The sequence below is a fragment of the Trachurus japonicus genome, chromosome 11, assembly GCF_045865225.1.
Source record: "Trachurus japonicus isolate A0001 chromosome 11, Traja_1.0".
Classification (NCBI taxonomy): domain Eukaryota; kingdom Metazoa; phylum Chordata; class Actinopteri; order Carangiformes; family Carangidae; genus Trachurus; species Trachurus japonicus.
The window spans coordinates 7,183,184-7,209,991 of record NC_140917.1 but is presented as its reverse complement, the minus strand read 5'-3'; the positions used below and the strand labels follow the sequence as shown (position 1 = coordinate 7,209,991).

General features: G+C 42.2%; 1 protein-coding gene across 2 annotated transcripts in view; it reads right to left on the bottom strand.

Moving 5' to 3' along the window:
* Positions 1-848: 848 nt before the first annotated feature.
* The window catches only part of LOC146978104 (CCR4-NOT transcription complex subunit 3-like), a 36,376-nt gene continuing 10,416 nt past the window's right edge, over positions 849-26,808 (bottom strand). The window contains exons 3-19 of one of the 2 annotated variants that reach the window (XM_085790820.1): positions 23,290-23,357; positions 22,756-22,830; positions 21,493-21,582; positions 19,112-19,240; positions 17,873-17,968; positions 15,796-15,924; positions 15,504-15,594; positions 14,103-14,236; positions 11,739-11,795; positions 10,354-11,638; positions 9,183-9,288; positions 8,931-9,078; positions 6,556-6,652; positions 5,014-5,234; positions 2,993-3,121; positions 1,889-2,014; positions 849-1,137 (exon numbers count right to left, since the gene is read on the bottom strand). In XM_085790820.1, the coding sequence (XP_085646946.1) occupies positions 1,039-1,137; positions 1,889-2,014; positions 2,993-3,121; positions 5,014-5,234; positions 6,556-6,652; positions 8,931-9,078; positions 9,183-9,288; positions 10,354-11,638; positions 11,739-11,795; positions 14,103-14,236; positions 15,504-15,594; positions 15,796-15,924; positions 17,873-17,968; positions 19,112-19,240; positions 21,493-21,582; positions 22,756-22,830; positions 23,290-23,357 (3,080 nt within the window). In that variant the 3' untranslated portion in view covers positions 849-1,038. Of the gene's footprint in view, positions 1,138-1,888; positions 2,015-2,992; positions 3,126-5,013; positions 5,235-6,555; positions 6,653-8,930; positions 9,079-9,182; positions 9,289-10,353; positions 11,639-11,738; positions 11,796-14,102; positions 14,237-15,503; positions 15,595-15,795; positions 15,925-17,872; positions 17,969-19,111; positions 19,241-21,492; positions 21,583-22,755; positions 22,831-23,289; positions 23,358-26,808 lie in introns of both variants that reach the window. The other variant, XM_085790821.1, reaches the window with a different exon arrangement.

Genomic DNA, 26,808 nt, shown 5'->3' with positions numbered 1-26,808 from the left:
TGTCCACCAGAGCGTTTTGGAGTTGTTGGATTGTGTATTTGATGAGTATTTGATGAGATTTGATGATAGCGTAGCTCTGAGCAGCTCACAGCTCTGCTCCGCCGTTCTAAAAACATCTTGCACCGACAATTAAAGGTAACGAACCTACTGCTATGACTATAGGGATTATAATGGAAATGGGCCAATTTGCCAAAAATGTTGAACTATCCCTTTCAGCAAAACTTTAAAAACCTGCAACGTCCTGATGTTGTTTCCGCCACGTTCGGACGATTTCCTGAATCTAAATTTTGCCGTTGGATTTCAGATAATAAAAATAAAAAAAGGACAAGTTGAGAAAACACAGATCTCCTCCTCCTCCTCCTCCTCCTCCTCCTCCTTCTTCGCTCCTCACCTGATCTATAAACTAGAGTCTTGTTTCCCGCCTCGACCTCGGACCGATGACGTCATGTGACTGAGCCGGGGGGACTGTGAGATTTTAACCAATCATCTTTGGTTCTTCGGGGGTCGACGGCTTTCGCTTTTTTAAATTTTTTTTTGTTTAAAGCTGAACACAAGAGGAGAAAGGAGGAGGAGGAGAACACAGAGAGGGAAAAGCTCATGATGATGATGATGATAGTCTCGGTGCTGCAGATGTGATTTTGTGTTTTGTTTTGTGTTTTTTGTGTTTTGTGTCTCATCTGCCAAAACAAAACAAAACAAACAAACAAAGTCTTGGAGAAAAAAAAAAAAAGAAAAAGTTCCAGTTTGAGAAAAGATGCAAATAAAAAAAGGCCTGATGATGAAAGAGGAGGAGGAGGAGGAGGAGGGGGAGGAGTTAATCGCTGAGGATGATGAGGTGGAGGCTCCGATGACGAGCTGAGGTCAAATCCGGGAATGTCAGCAGGTGGACGCCGCCATCTTGTTTCTTTGCTTCCTCCATCCATCCATCCTTTCACCTGCCCCACTCCTCCTCTCCTCTCCTCTCTCTCTCTCTCTCTCCGTCATCCATCCCTCCATCTCTCCGTCCGTCCGTGTGTGTGTGTGTTTCCTCTCTGCAGGTCACTGGAGGTCTCGGTCTTCCAGGTAACGGTACTCGAACGTGAACCCCTCCTTCTTCCTCTGGCCCCATTTCTCATAGTCAAAGTAAATGTAGGTTCCCTGGAATAAAGGAGAAGGAGAAGATGAAGAAGGAGGAAGATGAAGGGAGGAGGAGGAGGAGGAGGAGAAGAAGAAAGAAGGAGGAGGAGGAGATGGAGAAGAGGAGGAAAATGAGGAAGAAGGATGATGAAGGGAGGAGGAGGAGGAGAAGAAGAAAAAATAAGGAAGAGAAATGGAAGAAAGAATGAGAACGAGGAAGAAGAAAGGAGGAGGAGACGAAGAAGAAGAAAGGAGGGGGAGAAGGAGGAAGAAGAGGAGAAAGAGGAGGACGGGGAGAAGGAGGAAGAAGAAAGGAGGAGGAGAGGAAGAACAAAGGAGGGGGAGAAGGAGGAAGAAGGGAGGAGACAGAGAAGAAAGTAGGAGGAGGAGAAGGAGGAAGAAGGGAGGAGATGGAGAAGAAGAGGAGGAGGAAATGGGGAAGAAGGGAGAAGAAGAAAGAAGGAGAAGGAGGAAGAAGAAGAAGGGAGGAGAAGGAAAAGAAGAAGGCGGAAGGAGGAGAAGAAAGTAGGAGGAGGAGAAGGAGAAGAAGGAGGAGGAAATGGAGAGGAAGAAGGGAGGAGAAGAAAAAGAAGGAGGAAGAGGAGGAGAAGTCGTTTGGAGATAAAAGATGAAGGTGAAGGAGAAGATGAAGATGAAGGTGAAGGTGAAGGAGAAGATGAAGATGGAGGAGAAGATGAAAGTGAAGATGAAGGTGAAGATGAAGATAAAGGTGAAGGAGAAGATGAAGATGAAGATGGCGGCGAAGCTTCACCTGCTCGAACTCGTCGGTGATGGTCTTGGGCTCTTCGTGCCTCTGAAACCACATCATGTACTTGGTGTGGAACCTCCACGACTGCTTCTTCAGGGCTTTGGCTGCCAGATACTGGGCCTTAGTGCCCTGAAGGGGGGAGGAGGAGAGGGGGAGGAGAGGAGAGGAGAGGAGAGGAGGAGAGAGGGGGAGGAAGGGGTTAATTAGGTTCATACTTCACAGATCCTCAGCTCTGTTTATAATCTATGAACTCGTTCCTTCTTTGTGACTCATCTCAATTTCCTGAGTGTCCTTCAGCCTCAGTTCAAAACCACTTCAGCACATTAAAAGTTTCCTGTGTTGTTTTTTTCCCCACTTTTTCTTTGTTTTTGATATGCATAAAAAGGATAAATGTAAAGGGTTTAATCTCAGTGTAGTTTTACATCTCGTTTCTGCAGCTCTAGAAACAACAGGTTGGTTGGTGTCAGCCAATCAGAAGAGAGGAGATGCTGAGCCTCTCTTTTGATTGGCCGGCTGACTGTTTTCTGAGTGATCCAATCAAAAAGAAAAAAGAAAAAAAAAGAGCAAATTTCAGAATAAAACACTCAAGAGAAACCAAATCCTGCAAAAGTACTGGATGGCAGTGGTTGACTGCTTCGTTGTGACATCACAAAGTGACAGGAAGTCCCGACGGCTGGTTTTAAGGCTCAGTTTCTGAATACAGGCTGTGTGCATTTCTCTGTAGACCGAGGCTTTGATACTTTCACAGTATTAATATAGAACCTAGAGCTGCTTTATAATCACACTACACATGGACATCTACCTTTATACTGTATGGAGCTTTAACACAAACATCTACCTTTATACTGTATGGAGCTTTAATACAAACATCTACCTTTATACTGTATGGAGCTTTAATACAAACATCTACCTTTATACTGTATGGAGCTTTAATACAAACATCTACCTTTATACTATATGGAGCTTTAACACAAACATCTACCTTTATTTTGAAAGAGCTTTAATACAAACATCTACCTTTATTTTGAAGGAGCTTCGACACAAACATCTACCTTTACACCGTATGGAGCTTTAACACAAACATCATCTTTCCGATCACATACGAACCTCCAGGTAGTAGAAGATGAAGAACAGGGTTTCTGTAGAAAGCCTCTGGTAGAACTCGACCGTGTCGGAGTGGGGCGGTGGCACCTGGTGGTGGAAAGGCAGGGTGGGGCAGGGGTTCCTCATCAGGTACTGCCTGTGGCGAGGAGACAGAGGAGACCAGGCGTTAATGAGACGTTAAATAAAATCTATGACACAGATGGAGACACTTTAAACTTCATTCAACAGATCAGAGAGAAACCAGCTTTACGTTTTAAAAACAGTCGACTTTATGCAAATCGCTCTTTTTGAAGCGTAAATAACACACTTTCTGTTATTTTAAACCTATTTTAAACACACAAAAAAAATCATTTTTAAAGGTGGATTTTGAACAACAGCAAAAAAAAAAGAAGTGGAATTTATCTGCGAATAATCATAATTAAGTACGGATATTTACGCGGTTAAATGCAACTGAATTTTTAATCGATTAACAACTGTCAAAACTACACCAATCATATATTTCATAAAGCTTTTTTTGTTCATTACATCTATCAAAAAATATTGCTTAGAGTTTGTTTTGCTGTTCTACCTTCAATTAAGTTTTTAGGATATTTAAATAAATCCACAATTTGACTCTAAAACATAAAACCCATCATTAGACGATCCACAAATACTCTCAATTACGAACCCTAGAAAAAAAAAGAAAAGGCCTGAGGTGACCTGAGGTACCAGAGCGACAAATTCTGGTGAAAAAGAAATTGGGAGCAATCGATTAACCCCGTAACGACACATGGATCCACACAAAGTGGGAAAAATCCAGCGGCGGGTCAGAGTCAGAACGTTTCCATCCAAAACTCTGTATTTTTAGATCAGTGACAAACCGGCCCACTGATAATGGTGTCAAACAAAGAGGACACACAACAGACACACACACACGAGCTCAACACGGTCCCATACACACACACACAGAGTTACTGGTGTGATTAATTAAAATAAAACAAATGAGAAGCTTGTTTTTGGACACAGACTCATAGGAATGTGTGCATTCATATTTGTGTGTGTCTGTGTGTGTGTGTGTGTGTGTGTGTGTGCGCAGCCCTCCTCCTCTGGCTGTGCAACACAACAGGTGCCGTGGGACAAGAGGGTTTGAGTGTTTGTATTTAAATGTCAATTGTTGCTGTGTGGGCTGCAGGTACAGTAACGGCATAATCGGCTCTCTAATTGTGTGTGTGTGTGTAGCTATGTTATGTGACTGCACACTGAGCCGTTTAAAGACACGAAATATATTTATGTTAAAGGGATAGTTCAACATTTTGCCATAATCCCTATAGTCATTAGCAGTAGGTTTGTTACCTTTAATTGTCGGTGCATGGTATTTTTAGAACGGCAGAGTAGAGCCGCGAGCTGCTCAGAGCTACGCTACTGAGGCTCATGGGATTTCTTGGTTTCCCTCATCAAACTCATCAAATACACAATCCAACAACTCCACAACGCTCTCATGGACAAGTTGTGACCTGCACATTCACCACGCTATGAGATAATAACAGAACGTTACAAGACAGAGTTGTTTTAGAGGGAAATTCATGCAAAACTGCTGATGCACGTTGCCTTCAGGGACAGTTTTTCATCAAACAGTCTCTGCATTTCCCTCTGGTAACGTTCTGTTATTATCTCATAGCGTGGTGAATGTGCAGCTCACAACTTGTCCACCAGAGCGTTGTGGAGTTGTTGGATTGTGTATTTGATGAGTTTGATGAGGGAAACCAAGAAATCCCATAATGAGCCTCCGTAGCGTAGCTCTGAGCAGCTCGCGGCTCTGCTCCGCCGTTCTAAAAAATAGCTTGCACCGACAATTAAAGGTAACAAACCTACTGCTAAGACTATAGGGATTATGGCAATGGGCCAATTTGCCAAAATGTTGAACTATCCCTTTAAGAATTATCATTGATCAATTTCCCTTTTTTAATAATTCATACATTCACATTCACACTAAATACAAATAGATAATACACCAGACGCCTGGACGTCTTCATGTAGTGGAATACTTGCAAAGTTTCACTGCACCTGATCCTCTCGGAGTCGGACGGGTGGGGCATGTGCGTCCACGCCGCCTCCTCCATGGCCTGTTGGTAGAGCTGGTCTTTGGACAGGGGCACGGGCCCCAGCGGGCACACCCCCAACGACGGGGGGATGCTCACCTCTGACAGCGAGGGCTGGGGCACCGAGGGGGGGCCCGAGGGGGCCGTAGTGCTGCTGGGGAAGATGTCTGAGGGAGAGAGAGAAATAATTAATCTGAATGTGATGTCATATGAAGAAAGATTAAGGCACTTGAAACAGCCAACTCTCGTCTATAGCAGGTTTAGGGGGGACATGATTGAGGTGTATAAACTTGTACATAAAATATAGGTTGTTATTATTATGAACTAAGAGGGAACTCCTGAAAACTTGTGTTGTTGTGACAAAAGAAAACATTTTTTTGCACTTAGGGCTGTAAAAGTATGAAACGAGCTTCCTGAGGATGTAGTGCAGCTCTGTCAGTGAACTCTTTAAAAAAAAGACTTGATCATTTCTGGTCAAATAAGGATTTTTTATGTAATTATAAAGCAAGGTTATGAAATTGTAGCCGTTTGTTTGTTTTGTTGCTGTTGTTTTTCTTTGAGGTAATGTGGGAGTATTCTGATATACAGTATGTACTTAAAGGACAATTCCGGGCAAATTCAACTCGGGGATGTATTTTCCTAACATTTTAGGTCTTCAAGCAAGTCGACATGTTGGTAAAACTAGATCTAATTCAAAGTCTCGCAGAGTCGAGACCCAAGTTGATGCTCGGTGTGTTCACGTGCAGTCGGAAGCTCCCGTTTGTGTCATAAACACAGGAATATCAACTCTTGACTTGCTTGAAGTAAATAAACTTCTTGGTGCATGTTTGAGTAGCCATCTGACGCTGTCTGTGGAAAAAATGCGGCTTTGAAGGATGTTAACAGCCTAAGTAGCGGAACTTCCATCCGCTCCCATTCATCGCTGCCGTGGCGATGCAGGGACAGACGCAACAACCGCAAAACAGGAGCAATTAAACTGAAAATCTTAAGATTCCTTCTTTTAGACCTAAAATGTTAGGAAAATACAGCTCTGAGTTGAATTTGCCCAGAATTGTCCTTTAAGTGATATTATGTATGGGTTATTGAAGTTTCTAAATGGTATATTGTGTTTATTATCTGTATGTTGTCATTATTTTGAGTCTGATGTAGAGGATCTCTATCCTGTATCAGATGTATTTTCATTAAATTTCATTTAATTAACAGAGGGTGAGAGATAAGAGAAAAAAGAAAAAAGAAAAAGAAAAGGTGGAGGTGGAGGAGAAGAGGGGAGGAGCTGATACGAAGTCCGAGAGACAAAGAGAGAGGAGTTGAGTCAGGGACGATAATATCACCAGCAGGTTTTGTTCAGAGGAGGCAGAAGAGTGGGAGGTGAGATGACATTTTGTTCCATTAAACTCCAGCTTCCCTACTTCTGCTCTGTGGCAACCCTCCATCTCCTTTTATCAAGCCGTGTGTGTGTGTGTGTGCGTGTGCGTGTGTGTGTGTTACCTGGGGTGAGGTGCAGGGAAGGCACGTCTCCCTCCATCCCTGAGCTGAGTGCTGCTCGCTCGGCCATGGACTTCAGGCTGCTCAGCGGCTCCTGGGGCTGATGATGAGGACAGACAAGGAGACTCATGGGAAAAAAAACAAAACAAAACAAAAAAAAACAAGACAAGATTCTGCTGGAAACGTGGTGTGTTGCCGCCAGCCGCCGCTACCAGGACCTGCCGCCGCGCGGGAAACTATCAGGTCCGACACCAGTGATCGTGTTGTCATGGAAATCACTTCTGCTTCACATTGTTTGGCCGCCGTTTTTGTTGTTGTGTCGCTTCCTCGTAGTGACGCAAACACAGAGAGCAGAGCAACACTCCTCCACCCAGCCAACTGACGTGTAACTACAACTTACAAATGTATATTTATTAATATGTCTTTGGTATTTTACCTCACTGTTGCTTTTTTTTTTTTAAGGTTGCCTTTTAACATCAGGCAGAGGGACTGGCGATGAAAATTAGCCTTTTTTTTTTAGCTAACTCGGGTGCATTTACATTTGTTTTTTACAATGTTTTATTAATGTACATTGTCCCTTGTCAATAAATTAAACTGAAACTGAAACAACGCAGCCGTATTCATCAAGCTTCTGGGAATTACTCCTATAAAACGATGCTGAGAGTCGACTTATGAGTCCATCCATCCATCCATCCGTGGTATTAAACGGCACAATTAATTAATTAATTGTAAAGATTCCTAAATACCGTTACTTTCCAAAAAAAGATAATGTTGGAACCATATTGGCAGATGTGCACCAAAATAAAGGTAAATTCACAGATACTGGTCCATTTAACTAACATAACATTGAATTGGTAGGAAAAAAGAAAAAAGATTAAAATAAACTTATAAACACTTCCCCTGGGAGATTTATAATTGGTCCTATATTAATAGATACTGGAAATGATTCATGTAATTATATTTTGACTATATTTGATCATTTTACACATTCATAGTGTTGCAAAATTAATTAATGCATAATAATTGTGATTATTGTAATACCGTGATTATTTCTCTGACAATAATCGTACCAAGAAAATGTAAAGTCGTGACATCCCTAAGCTGCACTTACAAGTTAGTTATCAAGTGTCTTACTCACTTTTAAATAAGTGTAAAACTGAATCTTAAGTGTTTTACACATATTTTATATCCATTTTCATCATTATTATCTTTGTTATCATCATCATCCAACCTGCTGCTAAACACGTCGACCTCACAAAATATTCAGCAGAGACGAGTTGAAACCTTTTCTCCACTGTGGCCGGTCTCAAGTAAATTAAACGACGTAAAACACAATTACTGTGGGGAAATAACTAAAGCGCGATACGGATCGATCGTGACTGATGAGCACATTTAGAGTCTGAAATATGACTCGAGGCCTCGGCTGCTGATTTCTGCGTTAAACCGCTTTAACGCGGAGCATAAATCAGCCTCAGGCCGATCACAATCACTCCAAAGCCGTTTAATTAAAGGTAAAAATCTTGCATCTTTCCTCTTTAAAAGCCACAGTTTCTGGGATAACAGTTTTTATATTCACATGTCCCATGGATGGGACACCTGAAATGTTTTGGTGATTATGTTTTGAGCATAAATATAAGAGTCTGTATTGATATTTTACATTTTTCCGAGCTATATTTGTGCTTTTAAGAAGCAAAAAACACCTTTAAAATAACGTTTTACATCTCCTGGGAGGGTATTTTGTGTTGGTCTTTGGTTTTATACTTGTTTTTAACATTTTAAAGTGGATTAAATTTACTTTTTTGGTTGGAAACACAATACAAACATGCATAAAATCATCCAAATAAATCAAAAATTAGAAGTATTGACACCTTGAGCTAAGGTGAATCCACTCTGGTTTAATCATCCCTGTGAGTCTCTGCAGCTTGATGAGAGTCTGTCCGTTGATTAGACACTTAAACACCTGTGAGTGTGTGTGTGCAACCTTCACACAGCTGCAACTACTAAAACATTCTCACTTTAAGATTTTCTCCACAGTTTTACTTTGTTATTTACACAATGAATTACTCCGAAGTCTAATTAATTGTGTACTAATCATTTAAATGTTGATTTTCTTTCATTATTCTCTCCAGTTTTTTGTTGGCAACATCTGAAATACTTGGAGAAGCAACGAGCCCATCATCATCATCATCATCATCATCATCCCTTTGGATTTTCACTGTTGGCAGAATTAATTAAATCACAGTAGAAGCAAGAACTGTTTTTAAACCGTCTGTGGAGATTTGAGTTGTTTTCTTTTTCACAGGCAAAAAATAAAAACACACACACTCCTGTTGACTGAAATAAAAGTGTGTGTGTTTGTGCGTGTGTTGTGTTCTCACCTTGATGCTTTCCGAGGACTGTGAGTAGGACAGCGGTCCGTTCAGCAGGCTGCCGCCGCTCTGCGTCTTGGCCTCGCTGTAGGAGGCCGGAGACGGAGAGCTGGACGACAGACTCATAGAGCTCAGTAAACTGGGACCAGTGTCCTTACTGGGAGAGACGGAGAGAGAGAGAGACGGAGAGATGGAGGGTCAGCAGGTCAAAGAGATACGACGATGTAACACATTTTAAAGAAGCTGCTCCCTCATACTCACGGCTGATTGGCTGTGGAGGTCAAAGACGAGGGTTGGCTGCTTTGTGATTGGCTGGCACTGTTGAGGGCGGAGTCTGTTGTGCTGTCTGCTACCACAGCGCTGTAACCTGCCACACAAACAGAGAGGACGTGAAATCCTTCAGTCCGCAACTCTTTTAACTCAAGTCACCACAGACCAGTGAGTCCATTCAGAAGCTTCAGAAATCCACATGTATAAAATGAAAAGCTTTTTTTGAGATATCAGAACAGTTCTGGTAGAATTTGAAGGTGCATTTACAGTTTAAATGTAAACTAGAATCGGGTTTATGCCTCTGCCACACAAACTAGTTCAGTGCAGTGATGTCACGATTATAGATTTTCTTTGTATGATTTTTGTCAGAGAAATAATCATGGAATTACGATTATCACGATTATTATTCATTAATTAATTTCACAACATATGAATGTATAAAATCAAATACAGTAAAAATTACTGATTATTTACACAAATTTTTTTAACAATCTACTATTAATATATAACCAACTAAATAACTAACTAACTAACTAACTAACTAACTAACTGGCACGTCGCGCTGTTGCGCACCTCCAGGATTTTGAAACTTGCCGCGCGCTGCGCCAAGTGTCGCTCGGTTCAAAATGGAGGGAAATTTGAGGGAAGACTGGCTGAGCTGGTACTGCTACTTCTTCTCGGTTTTTTGGTTGCGTCTGCTACTTCAGGGTTTCCCGCAGCGCTAAACAAAGAGCTGCCGCCCAAACTAACGTCTTAAAAAAATAAAAATGTAGCGACATTTGCAGCCACCGCCCCCCCCTCCGTCGGACGAGCGCCTTCATTCATCTCCGCATCCTCTCACACACATACACACCACAGAGAAGCGCGCATGTATAACAGCAGCGCGCGTGGTGAAGGCGAAACTTAATACGGCGCGCCCCCCCCCGCCTTCACTGTACTTCCTATGTATTTTTTCTCTACCGCCCCCTGTATTTGACAATTGCAACGGAGAATGTGGCAAGCATAAACGCCTGTGCACTCTGCCGAGGTGCGCTCGCCATCCGCCAACGGAGCCAGGTGAAAGTATAACCAGGGCTTAAGAATATTATTTATAAACTGATATTTTATTATATAAATTTTAAAAAAGTTTTGATGATTGTCTGCGTCTCAGTCTGATACTCACTAGTGCTACCGTTCTGCTTCTGTCGGCTCGGCGGTCTGACGGAGAGCGACGAGTTTCCTCCGACCACGCCGCTGCCCACCGCCCCCGAGCCGCCGCCGCTGTTGCTCCCGATGACTCCGAGGCCGCTGCCGGGGGCGAGGCCTCCCACGGGGCTCGCCGACATCAGCGCGGTCCCCTGCACCATGGCCTGGCCGACCGAGCCGAGGCCAAGAATCCCCGCGCCGATGCCGCCGCCACCGATGCCGCCGCTGCCGCCCACTCCGCCGAGCAGACCGGCCGTCGTGGACGTCGGCCCGCCGACCGTCATGTTCCCGCCGCCGCCGATGGAGCCGCCCATGGAGCTGATGATGCTCGACGCGGTGCTGACGCCGCCCAGCGAGCCCGGCAGCCCCGAGCCGACGGCGCCCGAGGTGGCGGCCGCCTGAGCGTACGGCGCCGGGGTGGAGCCGGACAGGAGGCTCGCCATGCCGCTCGCCATGCCGCTCAGCGACGCCGACATCCCCGACATCCCCGACATCCCCGACATCCCCGACATCCCCGTCATCCCCGACATCCCCGTCATCCCCGACAGGCCGAGGCCGCCGGACATCGGGCTGGTGGCGAGCGAGCCGCCGGACATGCCGCCGCCTTTCCCCAGCGCCAGGCCGAGCCCCAGGCCGAAGCTGTTCGAGGTCGTCGGCGCCGTCGGCAGTGGCGAGGCGTTGGGCGTCAGGAGCCCCGGCTGCGTGGCGCCGGCGTTGGGCGGCGAGGAGGCGGAGATGGCGGCGGCGGCGGCGTGGCTGTTGGCGGCAGAAGAGGAGCCGCCGGGGTTGGAGACGGGCGCCAGCGAGGCGGAGAGCGAGGAGAAGGAGGAGGCGAGTGAGGAGCTGACTGAGTGTTTGGCCTGTTGTTGTTGTTGTTGTTGCTGTTGTTGCTGCTGCTGCTGCTGTTGTTGTTGTTGCTGTTGCTGTGCCAACGGGTGCGGCGGCTGCTGCGTGGCGTTGCTGTAGCTGCCGGCCGACGTGTTCGAGAGGAGGAGGACCCCCGACGAGTTGCCATGGTGATGATGATGGCTGCTGCTGCTGTTGCTGTTGTTGTTGCCGCCGGCGACTCCAGAGCCGCCGCCACCGCCGCCGCTGCTGCCGCTTCCTCCCCCAGCGATGGTCGCCATAGAGACCAGTGAGGATGAGGTCAGTCCTGAGACGGAGGAAGAAGAGGAGGAAGAGGAGGAGGAGGAGGAGGAGGAAGAGGAGGAGGAGGAGGACGAGGATAACGAGGAGGAGGGGTTTCCGTTCTTCACAGGTGACTGGAGGAGAAATAAAAAAAAGAAAGGAGATTAATATTTAATAACGCGTTCTGTTTTTACGACCGAACCAATAAAAACCAGCTGGACTTGAACGCCTCACCTGACTAACTTCACTGTCTGTCGAACGTCCTCTCTTCTTGTCGTCCTCCGAGTTCTCCTGAAAAACAACGACAACAACAACGTCAGTGATTACACTTCCTGACATCTTCTATCAGGAGGAGCGACAATAGTTGTGTTTCCATTTCACCTAAAAATGCGCAAAACTTAAACATCGCAATAAAAAACTGGTAATGGAAACGTCTACATTTTGAAAAAAACTCTCAAATATCGCTAAAACATTTTTACACTCTCATGAGTTCTGTGTTATGTTTTTTAGAAACCTGCCTTGGGACTGCGGCTGAAATTTAGCAGTTGTGCTAAGTCCGGCACATTTACAATGATGCGCAATGCGTCAGTGTTGATGAATGTGCACTGTCCCAATTCGATAAATAAAGAAATGAAATGAAATGAGGTGGTTTTTCAGACGTATTGATATAAAAGTGTGAATGAAAGACATTGCTGACCTGGGCATTGTTTCTCAATGAATTAGTAAAATCTTTCCTATCATTCCCCTTTTCCGTGCAAGGCTGAAGGAGATTGGCTCGCATCCACGCTATGAGATCGAGTTGTTTTAGAGGTAAATTCATGCAAAAACCGCTGTTGCGTGTTCCCGTCTGGGGCAGTTTTTCATCAAGCAGTCTCTGCATTTCCCTCTAAAACAACTCTGTCTGGTAAAGTTGTGTTATTATGTCATAGCGTGGTGAATGTGCAGGTCACAACTTGTCCACCAGAGCGTTTTGGAGCTGTTGGATTGTGTATTTGATGAGTTTGATGAGTTTGATGAGGGAAACCAAGAAATCCATGAGTCTCCGTAGCTCTGAGCAGCTCACGGCTCTGCTCCGCCATTCTAAAAATAGCTTGCACCGACAATTAAAGGTAACGAACCTACTGCTATGACTATAGGGATTATGGCAATGGGCCAATTTGCCCAAATGTTGAACTATCCCTCTAAATATTGCAATAAAAAACTGGTAATGGAAACGCCTACATTTTGAAAAACCTCTCAAATATCGCTAAAACATTTTTCAACGTTTTTCAGACGTATCGATATAAACATGTACCACAAAAGTTCTATGGAAACTCGTATTTCGCATTTACTCATCACCGGAGATGTGTACAGTAGTTTTGTGTATAACCGTGGTATAAATCCTTCTTGTGTGGACGCAGCTTCACTTCTTAGAAACAACCTCTCCTGGGTGATTAAAAAAGTTAAACTCCAACGAGTGAACTTGAGTTTTTTTTTCTTCCCAGGAGTCACTGCGTCACCCTGTCCTCTACTTTTCCCCCCTTTTCATGCCACCGTATTACTTCCTGTCAGTGGCTCCACGCCTTCTATTCAGACACATCAGACACATAATAACGGCTCTCGGTGCAAACTGCATGTGGGCAGAGAAGAAGAGCAGATGATATAATGGCAGCGCGGCAGAACAATGGGAGCAGATGGCAGCGCGCGGTAACAGCAGATACAAAAGGCAATTATATTAGGTTTGTATTTTAGATATCAGAGAGGCCTGACCTGACTCGACGGGACTGAAACAAAAAGGTTCATTAATGTAAAGAAGGTGAAGAAGAAAGAGAAGAGAAACCCAGATGACAACACGTGGAAAAGATTTTAAAGGGATAGTTCACCCAAAATTCAAATTTCACTCATTATCTACTCACCCTCATGTCGACTAAGAGCATGGTTGTTAATGGATACCAACTTTCTTCGTCCAAAAATACACACCAAACAACATCCAAATACCTCCATACTGCTTGTCTGTAATGTCCCTCTTGTACTGAAGCCCCGACATGAGAAATTGTTCCGAAAAAAATTAAATAAGTCTATATTTTAAGCTTGTTTGTAGCGGAAGCTCCCAGTGTCTCAATTCACTGCTCTTCCTGTGTATTTGGATGTTTTTTGGTGTGTCTTTTTGGACGAAGAATGTTGGTATCCATTGACAACTATTATATGGACAAATACTGCTGCGCGGACCCCCCCGTAACTCAGAGAAGGGACGGCGGACGAAGGACAGAAATTCTCACAGCCCTTAGTCGATATGAGGGTGAGTAGATAATGAGTGAAATTTGAATTTTGGGTGAACTATCCCTTTAAACTAAAAAAAAAAAAAAAAAAGGTCAAAACTGTGACTCAAAATATGAACTTTATGTCTCTGAAATCTTTGCAAAACCTCCACATGCTGCATAAATTTCATAACCACAGGGAGTGAAAGAACAAATAAATAAAAATCTCTTCCTTTTCCCAGCACATGTTGAATGTCAAAAGTGCAAGATGTCAAACTGCCGACCGGAGGCGAGATGAAAACTCGAGAAAAGAATGTTCTTTTTTTTTCTTTTTTTAAAGCTTTTTTAAAGTTTTTCGTACCGTAGTGCAAGTGGCAGGTGAGGGGGGGATGGGTGAGGATGAGGTGGTGGAGGTGGGTGTGCTGCTGGAGTGCTGGAAGATCTCGTCCTCCAAGTGCGAGTGTCCCGGCGGAGAGGTGGCGACCAGCGTCTGAGCTGCAGGGAGAGAGAGAGAGAGATGGAGAGAGAGACGGAGAGAGAGAGAGGTCAGAAAAACTGTCTACAAACTTTTCACAGCAGTTTGCTTCAAGTCCACATGTTACATCAGATATATGAAGTCAATAAAGTCATTTCTACAGAGGTTTCTGAGAAGCTGCGATATAAAATCTAACATGTATATAACAGTTTCTTGGTCGGCTGCTACATATTCTTTGTCTTGTGGGTTTAAATATCGTTACTCTAGAGATTTGTTCATTTCTTTATTGCAACAATAACTTCTGAGAGAGGATTTCAGCATCACTACCTGTTAGGATTTTAACCTGAGTTTGCACATTTTGTAATTCTGTTTCATGTTGTACAAAAAATCCCCAAAACAGACAATTTGAGCTACAACAAACCAAACAGTGTTGTGGTACTTGAGACTGGTCTTGAGACTCTCGGTCGAGCTGGACTCGGGATTTTTTCTCAAGACCAGTCAGGACCACAGCTGCAGCATCATGTCTCTCTGTCACTGGCTCACTTTGGTTGATGTGATGTAATTCAACAACTTTAAGATAATTATCCGTTTGTGTGTAACCATCTGAAAAACTTGGTGTCGACAGTGGGAGGAGACTTCAGCAGGTTCTGTGCTGCTGTGTTCTTCTCTTCAATCCAAACTTTGTTTACATTAAATATGGTTTAGGTTTTATATGCAAGTATATTTTTTTCATTTTAGCTGAGGAATAATGTAAATGTCAAGCCACATGCAAAAACTCAAAATCTTACCAAGAATATTCGTCTTATTTCTAGTCAAAATGCCATTTCTAGTCAAAACAAATCTCATTATACTTAAAATAAAACTGATCACATTTAAAAAGTAGCTTGTTTTTAGATATTTTTTACTACTTTCAAGCATATTTTCACTTGAAATAATTAGTAGTGGGGCAAGTTTTTCTTTCTTATTACAAGCACAAAAAAAACTTGCTTTCACTGGCAGATTTTTCTACTTATTTCAAGTGCAAATTTTCTAAAAACAAGTTAATTTGTAAGTGATGGCTCTTATTTTAAGTGGAAAGAGATTGGTTTTGACTAGAAATGAGACATTTCGACAAGAAATAAAACAAATTTGGAAAGATTTTGAGTTTTTGCAGTGTGAGTGCTGGTACTGAATACAGTAAAGGGTCTTGAATTGGTTTGGTCTTGGTCTCGTCGCCCTTCGGTCTTAGTCTCGACTCAGTCTCTGGTTTGGTGGTCTTGACAACACTACGGCTCCTTCTCTACTTACGGATGTCTTCCAGATCCAGGTCGTCGTAGAGAAACTCGTTCTCCTCGAAGTCTGGATCCTGCGACGAGTCCAGGTAGTACTCCACATCATCCTGCATCAGCAGAAAGGAAAAGAAAACAAGAGGCAACATTAGAAATAAATCTTCTTCAAGACTTTCAAGATTTAACACCAGAGAAATAAGAATAATTTCAACGATGAATCTTATAAATACATGTTGTTGCATCCTGGCGATAAAGACGGTGTCAACACTCAGACAGATGTTCAAACAGCTGTGTGTCTCCAGTTTTCCCACCTTGATCTTCCTGATGGAGTCCACCTGCACCGAGTCGTTGTCCAACATCCTCAGTATCGTCTCCAACATCCGGATGTGGTATCGATGCTTTTCGATGAACTTCTTCAGCTCCTCAATCCGGTCCTGTTTCTGCACAAAACCAAACGGAGTTAAAGCTGCAACTGAATTATATTTTCTTTTTTCCACAAACTTTTCAATTTGGTTTCAGTCTGGACCACGACGGGACTTGATTTTTACTGTTGAACAAAGTTTCATTCACTCTGATGCGAAACACAAACGGAGGTGAATTATTTATTCAAATAGCAAAAGGAACAAAATGGCATTTAGAATGAAAAACAAGCGGCAGCGTGTTTAAAATTTAAAACGCAGAGCGATGTGAGAAAACGTATAGGAGGCGCCGCCACGTATGCACTTTACAGCTTTAATGCTTCACACGTCGCAGCAGCCACCACTTCTGATTTCAATATTTAATCCTCCCATTGCTTTACACTTAATTTAAACATGTTGTGAGTGTTTCTCCTGCCATATATTTTCTTGTTTTTTTTCCCTGTTTTGCATGTTTCCAGGTTGAAATGTGTTTCCTCGGAGTAAAAGCACAAAAAAGCAGCAGCAGCTGAATCTCTGCGGACGAGCGGCTGCAGCGAAGCGATTATTAAAAACACACGGATGCATGTTGTTGAGCTGCATTAGTGGAGGCAGCACAGAGGAACATATTAATGCTTTTCATATTAATGCAGCAGCAGCAGCAGCAGCAGCAGCAGCACATGTCAGCAACATGAGCGGGTCAAGACGCTGCAAAGTGCAGAGCAGCAGAACACAGAGTTACACTAAACTCTGCACCAACCAGTTTAAACTGTTCAACCAGATTAAATCCTGGTTTAAGTTCAAATTCTGCTGCACAAAACTGGTTTGTGAAAAGAAACTTCCACTCAAACAAAAATGTTTTTTTGTTTGTTTTTTTTACCCTGATCAGTCTGAACACAACCTGAGTCCAGAAGATGATATCTGCACTTCTGAGCCACATTTTCTCTTCTGTCCTTCGCTCTTGGCCGACTGAACTAACTGCATGAGCGACAGACAACGACTTGACAATTAGTCGAATTTTAATTGTGATTTTGGTTCGAAAACGATCTCAAAACTTACAAAAATCAAAGAACATTAAGCTTAGTTTTATTATTATTATTTACTTATAATAGTAGGCACTTTACTCCATGCACTTCATGACAGATACTGACTGATGATGCACAGTTGTTTTAGAAGTAGATGCAGAGACTACTTGCTGAATAACTGCCCCCGACGGGAACGTGCATCAGAGGTTTTGCATGAATTTACCTCTAAAACAACTCTGTCTGGTAACGTTGTGTTATTATCTCATAGCGTGGTGAATGTGCAGGTCACAACTTGTCCACCAGAGCGTTGTGGAGTTGTTGGATTGTTTATTTGATGAGTTTGATGAGGGAAACCAAGAAATCCCATGAGCCTCCGTAGCGTAGCTCTGAGCAGCTCGCGGCTCTGCTCCGCCGTTCTAAAAATAGCTTGCACCGACAATTAAAGGTGTAACGAACCTACTGCTATGACTATAGGGATTATGGCAATGGGTCAATTTGCCAAAATCTAGAACTATCCCTTTAAAACGTGCCGGTCGTTGGCACAATCAAGAAAAATACCCATACATAATGGTGTAAATAACTGTGATTATGAGTTTTGCCATCGTCGTCCAGCCCTACAACAGACAAAAATAAAAAAAACTTTTCTAGGTTTCATTTATTAAAACACCGATTTTCCTGCTCTGAATAAAACCTGAACTGATTCCTGAGGCAGAAAAACTAAGGTGTTCAGGACCTGATGTCCTCACACTCTGTTTTCTAGCTCAGAGTCCTCAGGAGACGAGTTGGGAGGAAACGGAGCTGGTCAGCAGGGTCAGAGCCTGAGAAGATGAATGGAGGAGGACATAGTGTGTGTGTGTGTGTGTGTGTGTGTGTGTGACCTCACACAGACTAAATAACCGGGAGGAGGAAACGACACAGGGGAGCAGAGGAGACGAGGACGAACCAATCACAGCCTAGGACACACTGACCTCCTTGTCTCCTTTCTTTTTCCTCGTCTGGACCGACAGAGACTCCACTTCGCTCTCGAACTGGTCGACCTGCATGTTTAACATGTCTATCGTGTTCTGAGGAGGGAGAGGAAGAAGAGGAAGAAGAGTTAATCACCAAAAATAAATTAAAACAAGTTTTTTTTAATGAATACCTCAAGATTAGATCTGCAACTAACTCACAAATTACTCATTTAATCAAGAAAATGAAATAAAATAATGGAAAAATGCAGTTTTCCAGAGACTAAAGAGACATTTTTAAAAAGATTTTGTCGTCTTGTGCACGGTAGATATTCACCTTGTGATAAATGAATTAATCAAATCAATATATTTCAGCTTCATTTATAAATATCTCCCCGTTCCAGTGAGAAAACAGTGTTGTCAGGGTGATTTCTTTGTGCTGTATTAATGTGAGTGGTTTTGTGCTTTTCAGTCTTTTTGTTTTTGTGAGAAACGTTTGGTCATAAATTCAGTTTGACTTCTGCTTCTGTCTCACTTTCACTTCCCGCTTTGTAAAGGAAACACCAAGGGAAAAAAAAAAGTTCCCAGAGTAAACCTCCACCTCTGACCGACTCTTACAGTTACAGTCCTGAGTGAACACAAAACGTCTCACTTTGGAGAAAATTAACGACACATTATGGTTTTATATATATTGAATTTAGTGGAAACACTGAACATGTTGGAGCATGAAGAAAACAAAAACAGTGTAATCTCTGCAAAAGTGGAGTAATGGAGGGAACAAACTATTATTTTTATTGATTACAACAATCATTCCTTTAGAGATGCTAAAAAATTGGGACTTTTAAAAGATTTAAAAAGAGTCCGGTTGATGCTGTTACACGAGGTCGAGTCCTGGCGATATCAATCCTACTGACATTAAATGAATGTACACTGAGTTATTTTAAAGAATTCAGATTTATTTACGTTCATTCTTGCAATAAAGAAACTAAAGAAGAAGAGTTTCTGATTTTATTTGAACTAAAGGAGCATTTTGAGAGAATGAAATCTATTAAAGTTGTAAAGTGTTTATTTTTATTTTGTGCATTTTATTATTGTACTACATAAGAAAAGTGTTTTTTAGAAATAGATGTAAATGTTCTTTATATACGTCCTAGTAATACAGTAGCTGCCCCCTTTTTTTTTTTTAGAAGCGATTATTAAAAAATATGTAAAAGATAAATATATAAATGAATTCTTCAAATGCCACTGTGATAAACTCACCGTCAGCCACGTCCCGACCTCCTCCTTCTCCTTCTGGGCCGGGTCGACCTTCTGGGCCAGACCCAGACCTTCTTTAGAGTAGGCTTTTGTCTTGGTCTCTCGCTCCACGATCTTGAACCGCTCCATTTGCTGCAGACAAGACGAGGAGAACCAACATGAAACAGTTCATCGTGTTGTAAAGAATCATTTTTCACTCCAACTCCCAACAACAGATGTGTAAATTTTAGGGCGACCAACAACAACGGCGCCGCCGCAGGAAACCCTGAAGAAGAGCAGCAGCAGCGTCAGGGTGAGAAAAGAGCCGAGTCATGGTGACAGGACACTGATCTTGCTGAGTCGCTCTCTCTCTCTCTCTCTGCTCAGGTGCTTCACATCCGGTGCAACTAAACAACTCTGATGATCACAGTCTGGTGTGTGAGCCGGTCGGTGGGCGGAGCCTCTGCAGAACAGGTGTTTCACATCAGAGCAGCTCCCATGATGCACTGCTGCTCTCCATGAAGAACGCGGCCATCTTGTTTTTAAATATCTAATTTTAGAGATTATACCAGAAACATCTTTATAGTTGTTTCTGTATAAAACAAAAGTTTGACTCCTTGTGACTTCTTATTATTTTTCAGCTCTGCATGGCATTGTTATCTGTTTTCTTATTTCTTACTGCTATAACAGCTGCTAGTGCTCTGTCCTCTCTTATATTTATGCAGGTTGTGTAATCTGTTTTCTTATTGGTGCTGCTAATATTCTATTTTTTCTTATATTTACGCAGGTAGCTTCCGGTTGTTATCTGTTTTTTATGGTATGTCCGTCCGTCTTTAAATGTGAGGACTACGGATGGAAATTAGCTTTGAGCTAAATCCGGCATATTTAACATGACGTCACGTGTGCGTCACCAATTGTTCATTAATGTGCATTGTCCTCGTCAAATCAACAATAAATGAAAAATTATTGTTTACAAACAGGAAATGAGCGAAACTTTTTAAAGTTACATCTTTTCATCTTTCTGTGAAGCACTTTTTAACAGTTATTATTAACAGTTTTTAATTATGTCAAAAACTGAAAAGATATTTTCTCTGTAAAAGAGCTAGAAAATGACACCAGGTGAAACTGCACTTGTTCATCTTTCTGTGAAGCACTTTTTTTTTTTTTTTTTTTTTTAAAGATTATTTTTTGGGCTTTTATTAAAGGTAAAGGTAAAGGTACTTTATTTGTCACATATACAGCTAGTGCAGTGAAATTCTTTCTCTGCATTTAACCCATCCCTGAGGAGCAGTGGGCAGCCGCGGTGCAGCGCCCGGGGACCAACTCCAGATTATGAGCCAGTGCCTTTGGTCAGGGGCACTGACTGGAGGATTAACCTAGCCGACATGTTTTTAGTGGTGGGGGAAACCGGAGCACCCGGAGGAAACCCACGCAGACACGGGGAGAACATGCAAACTCCACACAGAAAGGCCCTGGGCGGCCTGGGATTCGAACCCAGGACCTTCTTGCTGTGAGGCAACAGTGCTAACCACTGTGCCACCGTGCCGCCATGCCTTTGTAGATAGTACAGTTGAGACAGACAGGAAAATGGGGAGGCAGAGAGAGGGGGGATGACATGCAGCAAACGGCACCCGACGCGGGACTCGAACCGGGGCCGACCGCAGCGAGGACTGTGCCTCTATACATGGGGCGCCCGCTCTAACCACTACACCACGCGACGCCCCCTGTGAAGCACTTTTTGAAGAGGAAAAGGCTGCATAAGTAAAGATTATCATTATTATCATCATTGTTTATGCGTTCGAGGTTTTTCCACTCTTACATTTTTTCTCTTTTTAAATTAAGTCAAAAAAACTTTTTCTGTTCTAATTTTTGCTTCTCTGCAAAAGAGCTAAAAAAAAAAACAAAATCATTACACCAGGTGAAGCTATAGTTATTTGGTTAAAAAGTGAAATTAGATTTTTTTCTTTTCTATAGTCAAGACCAAACTGTAAGACTCTAGACTCTTTATCTACTAGATAAATACATGACATTATTCAGGACCATAAAACACAAATATCATACCGATAGTTAGTATAATAATAATAATAGTATACCGATTGTTACCAGTAGATAAATGACTGAAAACCCATTAATTACATGAAATATTATCTGATGCACAATCGAAACTAATAATCTACTGTTTGTGTTGCTGCTGCATCCTGAGCCGAGTTACAACCAGAACAACAAAAACAAAAACAACTAAAACATTTTCTGTTGCTTTTCCCAAATGATCAAGATCATCGACGACTGATCGGTCGGACCTGGAGTTTTTAAGACTTTGGTGGTGGTAATGGGGGTTATAACGAACATGAAATGTCCCTCCTCTCTTCCTCTCCTCCTCCTCCTCCTCCCTGGTTCCTACTCACCGTCTCTATGAGTTTGCGGTTTTCTACTAGCTGCCTTTTGTCTTTGATCTCGTTGGATGCCACCCACGTCTTGATCTGGTCTCGAAGACGCTGAGGGACCAGAAGAAGAAGAAGAAGGAGGAGGAGGAGGAGGAGGAAGAGGAGGAGGAGGAGGAGGAGGAGGAGGAGACACAGCAGGAGGGAGAGAGAGAGAGAGAGAGAGACATAGAGAGACATGAGTGATATGTGCAGAGACTCGTCATGGATGATGAACTTCAGAGCAAACAGGCTTGGCTTGGAGTTTGGTCCTCATGGCAACATCAAATCAAGACGAAGCAAACACACACTGTTTCAGCTGACAGTGATGATACTTAACACCACACACACACACACACACACACACACACACACACACACACACACACACACACACACACACACACACACACACGGTTTAACATCAGCAAACAATCTGAGTGTTTTCATCCCTTTTCAAGGCCTAAAATGCGTCGACCCGACACCTGAACTCACCTCCGTCAATTTCTGTCTCAGTTGCTGATTGGCTCAAAAAATAAATAAATCTGTGTTAAAAACTTTCTGTGCTTTTAGGCCTCGTCCAAACAAAATGGAGCTTCCCTCAAACCAATATTCTTCTTGTTTGTTTTTTGAAAAAAGGTTTAAAAAATATCTGCGTACACACTGATCCACTGAAAACGACTCTAGACACTGTAGTACATATACATACACCAGGCCAGTGTGTGGCGCTGTAACGCTCAAGGGGATTTCTTGGTTTCCCTCATCAAACTCTGTATCAAATACACAATCCAACAACTCCACAACGCTCTGGTGGACAAGTTGTGACCTGCACATTCACCACGCTATGAGATAATAACACAACGTTACCACACAGAGTTGTTTTAGAGGGAAATACATGCAAAACCGCTGATGCGCGTTTCCATTGGGGACAGTTTTTCATCAAGCAGTCTCTGCATTTATCTCTAAAACAACTCTGTCTGTTGGATTGTGTATTTGATGAGTTTGATGAGGGAAACCAAGAAATCCCATTAGCCTCCGTAGCGTAGCTCTGAGCAGCTCTCGGCTCTGCTCCGCCGTTCTAAAAATAGCTTGCACCGACAATTAAAGGCAACAAACCTACTGCTTTGACTATAGGGATTATGGCAATGGGCCAATTTGCCAAAATGTTGAACTATCCCTTTAAATACTGATGTGTTGTCTCATTTAATAATGAGTAATAATAAGTTTTCATCGTCTTCGTGTCCTTACCTGTAGCTTTTTAATCTCTTTCTTGAGGTCTGCTTCATATTTCTCCTTCTGGTTGGCGTTGGCTGCGTTGTGAAGCTGCAGAGAGGAGGAAACAGAGGAGAGGGTCAACACGCTGTTTATCATGAAATCAGAAAATAAAAATATTTTTGTGTTTATTTATGTTCTTATATTCAATGATATTAATACTTAGAATTAATTATTATAGTTTAAGCTGGTTTTCAAGTAAAATAGTCGACATTTTGATGTCTCCAGGTTGTAAAATGTGAGAATTATGTGTTGTTCTTTATCAACCTCAACAATAAATATAATATCTTATAGTAATTTTGTAGTTTGGACTAAAATTGACACAAAACAGGACATTTAATGACGTCTCTTTGTGCTTTCATTGGCATTTTCTGCCTTTTTTTGTGTATTAATAGACAAAATAAATGGGTAAATAAACAATTAAACAGGTAAATTGATAGTGAAGATGTGTAGATGTGAAGATGTGGAGATGGTCGATGAGTAAGTTGCCTTGTTGTCGTGTCTCATCACCTTCTGCCAGATGTCTTCGAACTGCTCTACTCCCTCCGCTACTTTTTTCAGACATCGATCTATTTCACCTGCAGGAGGAGAAACAGAAGGAGAAGAAGAGAAGAGAAGATTTATCAGATCAATATAAACCGATCAATATTATAAAGAAGAAATGGATTTTTAACTCTGTGGTTCAGATTCTTTTTTTTTTTTTTTTCCCCCAACAGGAACACGTTGAAGCTGCATTTTTAGATCAGACACAGGAAAAACAAACACAGCATGGAGCAGCAGCGGCTTTTAACAAACACAGTCTGACGTCTCATGAAATATGCAAATGGACGAAAGGTACATTAAGCTTGTAAGTGAGAGGTTACACACACACAGACACACACACTCTGAATCTTAAATGTGCAGCGCTACGATCGGTGGAAAGTGGAGGAGAGGAGAGGAGTCGTAAACGGTGGCGAGGGAGCGACAGGAAGAGACGACTCCGGCTTTGTCCCAGATTTAGGGTTTTTTTTTCCTCGTGTTATGTGACACAGATTAGTCGTTTGCTATTCAAACGTAAACAGGAGGAAAAAAATGTTGTTTTCATTCATGCCTTTTTATAACATCTGACCTGGATCACATGGAGGTGACGGTTTTAATAAGGAGCTAATAAAAAGAAACACACATCTGCTTTTAATTTCTACACTTTAAAGCACTGATATCCTCGTCTGTTAGAGCTTTAATGATCAATCAATCACCTGACTAATTATTAAAATAAGTTTTTAATGCACAAATGAGAAAAAAAACTGTTCTTCAGCTTCTAATGTGTGAAGATTTCTCTGTTTTATATGATTTTAAACTGAAAACCTTTATATTCTACTAGCAGGGATGCAAACGGTTTATATTAATGCACCATGACACTGTGGCAGGTCTCTGTACTAGGGATGTGAATCTTTGGGTGGCTCACGATTCGATTCGATTCCGACTTTTAGGGTCACGATTCGATTCAAAATCGATTTTCGATTCAACCGATTCTTGATTTTCTTTTTGCGATTTTTAGTTTGCTTTATTAACACCAGACCATGTGAAAACGTTGAATGATGATGATGTCTACAGACTATTATATCATATGTCATATATGTTTGGTGGGAAGCCCCTTGTGGGTCTTCCCACCAAACACGATGAAATAGACGAAGACGCGAAGGTCCCGTCGCCCAAAAAAATTTGCGTGTATTGTGTCGCAAAAAAAAAAAGTCGCGTATACCGCGTCGCGCGCCTAATCGCGTCTTGCGCCTAATCGCGTTTTTGCGTCACAGCCTTTTACACCGCGGACGTAACGAATAAACGGTGACGGTGTGAACGAACAACATAGAACAGGACCAGACGTGGCGTTGTTTCCTCTTTTCACCGACAGCTCCACTCTCCCTTACTTACACTAACTACTGTTATTGTTGAGGCCAGAGAATTGTAGGATTTGTAGTTTTTGACCAATCGCAGGTTGTGCTCTTTCTTTTTTGTGATTTTCCTGGTTCACACATGTATTTTTTTTTTAGGGGCAAATGCGAGTGAAATGCTCGCCCATGGTGGGCATAAGAAAATTTAAGACCTGTCTAAAATTATTTAAGACTTGAACACAATAATTCAACAAATTTAAGACATTTTAAGGCCTAAAATTTAGATTTTCAAATTTTAGACTTTTTAAGACCCCGCGGATACCCTGTTATTTCATATAAAAGTTTAAGTGCATGCATATTTTATGATGCTGTGTATTTCAGGTGTAGGTTAATATACACACACCTCAGGAGGCCTGTCATTGATTGGTTAAAACAAGGTAATCAGTAGATGGGAATTAACGTCAGATTTAGTCACGGATCACCTTCAAACTCTCCTTGTCATGATATTTGAATTAATTATACATCAACACCAGCATCTATACTCAGGGATGCAAACGGGTCAGGACCAAAAAAGAGAGGAACTGGGGGGGGGGGGGGGGGTGCTAACCATTAACAAATAATTACATTACAATGTCCCCCCCCCCACCACCTAAAAAACAAAAACTCTTCGGATCTGAACGATTCACACAAGTCACCTAATTGGTCATGAAAAAAGCGAGTTCCGCTTTTCGGCGCGCTGTTTGCATCCCTGTACTAGAGCTGCAACAATGAATGAATCGATTAATCCAACAATAATCGATTATTAAATTAATCGTCAACTATTTTCATAATCAAATAATCGGTTTGGGTAGTTTTTTTTAAGAAAAAAAAAAAGGTAAAAATTCTCTGATTTCAGCTTCTTAAATGTGAATATTTCTGATTTCTTTATTCATTTATGACATTTGAAGACGTCATCTAGTGGTTTGAGAAACACTGATTGACATTTCTCAACATTTTTTTAACATTTTATTGGCCTAACAACTAATCGATTAATCGTTTAAATAATCAACAGATTAATCGATAATGAAAATAATCGTTAGTTACAGCCCTATATTCTACATTATATAAACTATATAAGTCATTAAATGTAATAATTTGCTTATTAATCAATAATAACCATCAGTGAGCAGCGAAATCTGTTGTCAAACTAACAAGGACGCTCGTATTTACAACATCTGCACATAAACACACATCACACATCTTCTGCGTCGTTACTCAGAGCTCATGATTCTGATATTTCCCAGCGTGCAGTGAAAGCAGCATAATCATAATATTCATCATAATAATGTGAAACTGTCACGTCGACTCGTCCGTTTGTTTCTGTTTCATGGAAAAAGGTGGAAGAAGAAACAGATGCAGATGTTTATCTAAATTCACATGTAACGCATTTTGACTGGGAACGAAGGAGTGAAGGAAGGAAAAGGGAAGGGACAAAGGAAGGAAGGAAAGAAAGATGAAGGGAGGGAACTGATTAGGTCAATGAAGGAAGCAGAAGGATGGACAAAGGGAAAGAAGGGAGGAAGGAAGGGAAAAAGGATTGTGGAAAGAAGGAAGAGAGAAAGGAAGGAAAGAGGGAAGGATGGAGGAAGGGAACAGATTGGGTCAATTTGACCCAGAAGGACAACAGGAGGGTTAAATCACCAGTAAATGTAAATATAGATACAAATAGATGCATAAAAATATAAATAATACAACATGTGACATCAAACTGAAAATGACAAAGTGACGTTTTGAACTCCGGAGAATCCACTCGTCTCAAATCTAAAAACCACTTCGCTCGTTGTCGTTGCTGTGATTGATGTCGTATTTGAGGGAAAGATGCACAAGAGTCGACCCCAGAAGTTGCGTGAACACACACACACACACACACACACTGGGGCTGCGTTCTGCCTCTGACCTTAAACAGCCTGGATGTGAACGCGCAGCAGCAGCAGAGTGTGTGTTATTTTTAGACGAAGGTCCACCTCCTCTGTAATAATACATTATAATGTGACAGAGTCGGGGCCGGGGCTGCACCAGCTCCATCTTCTCCTCTCAATGAGTGTGTGTGTGTGTGTGTGTGTGTGTTTAATATGACAGAGAGAGAGAGGGGAGGGGGGGGGGGGGTGGGAGTAGAGAA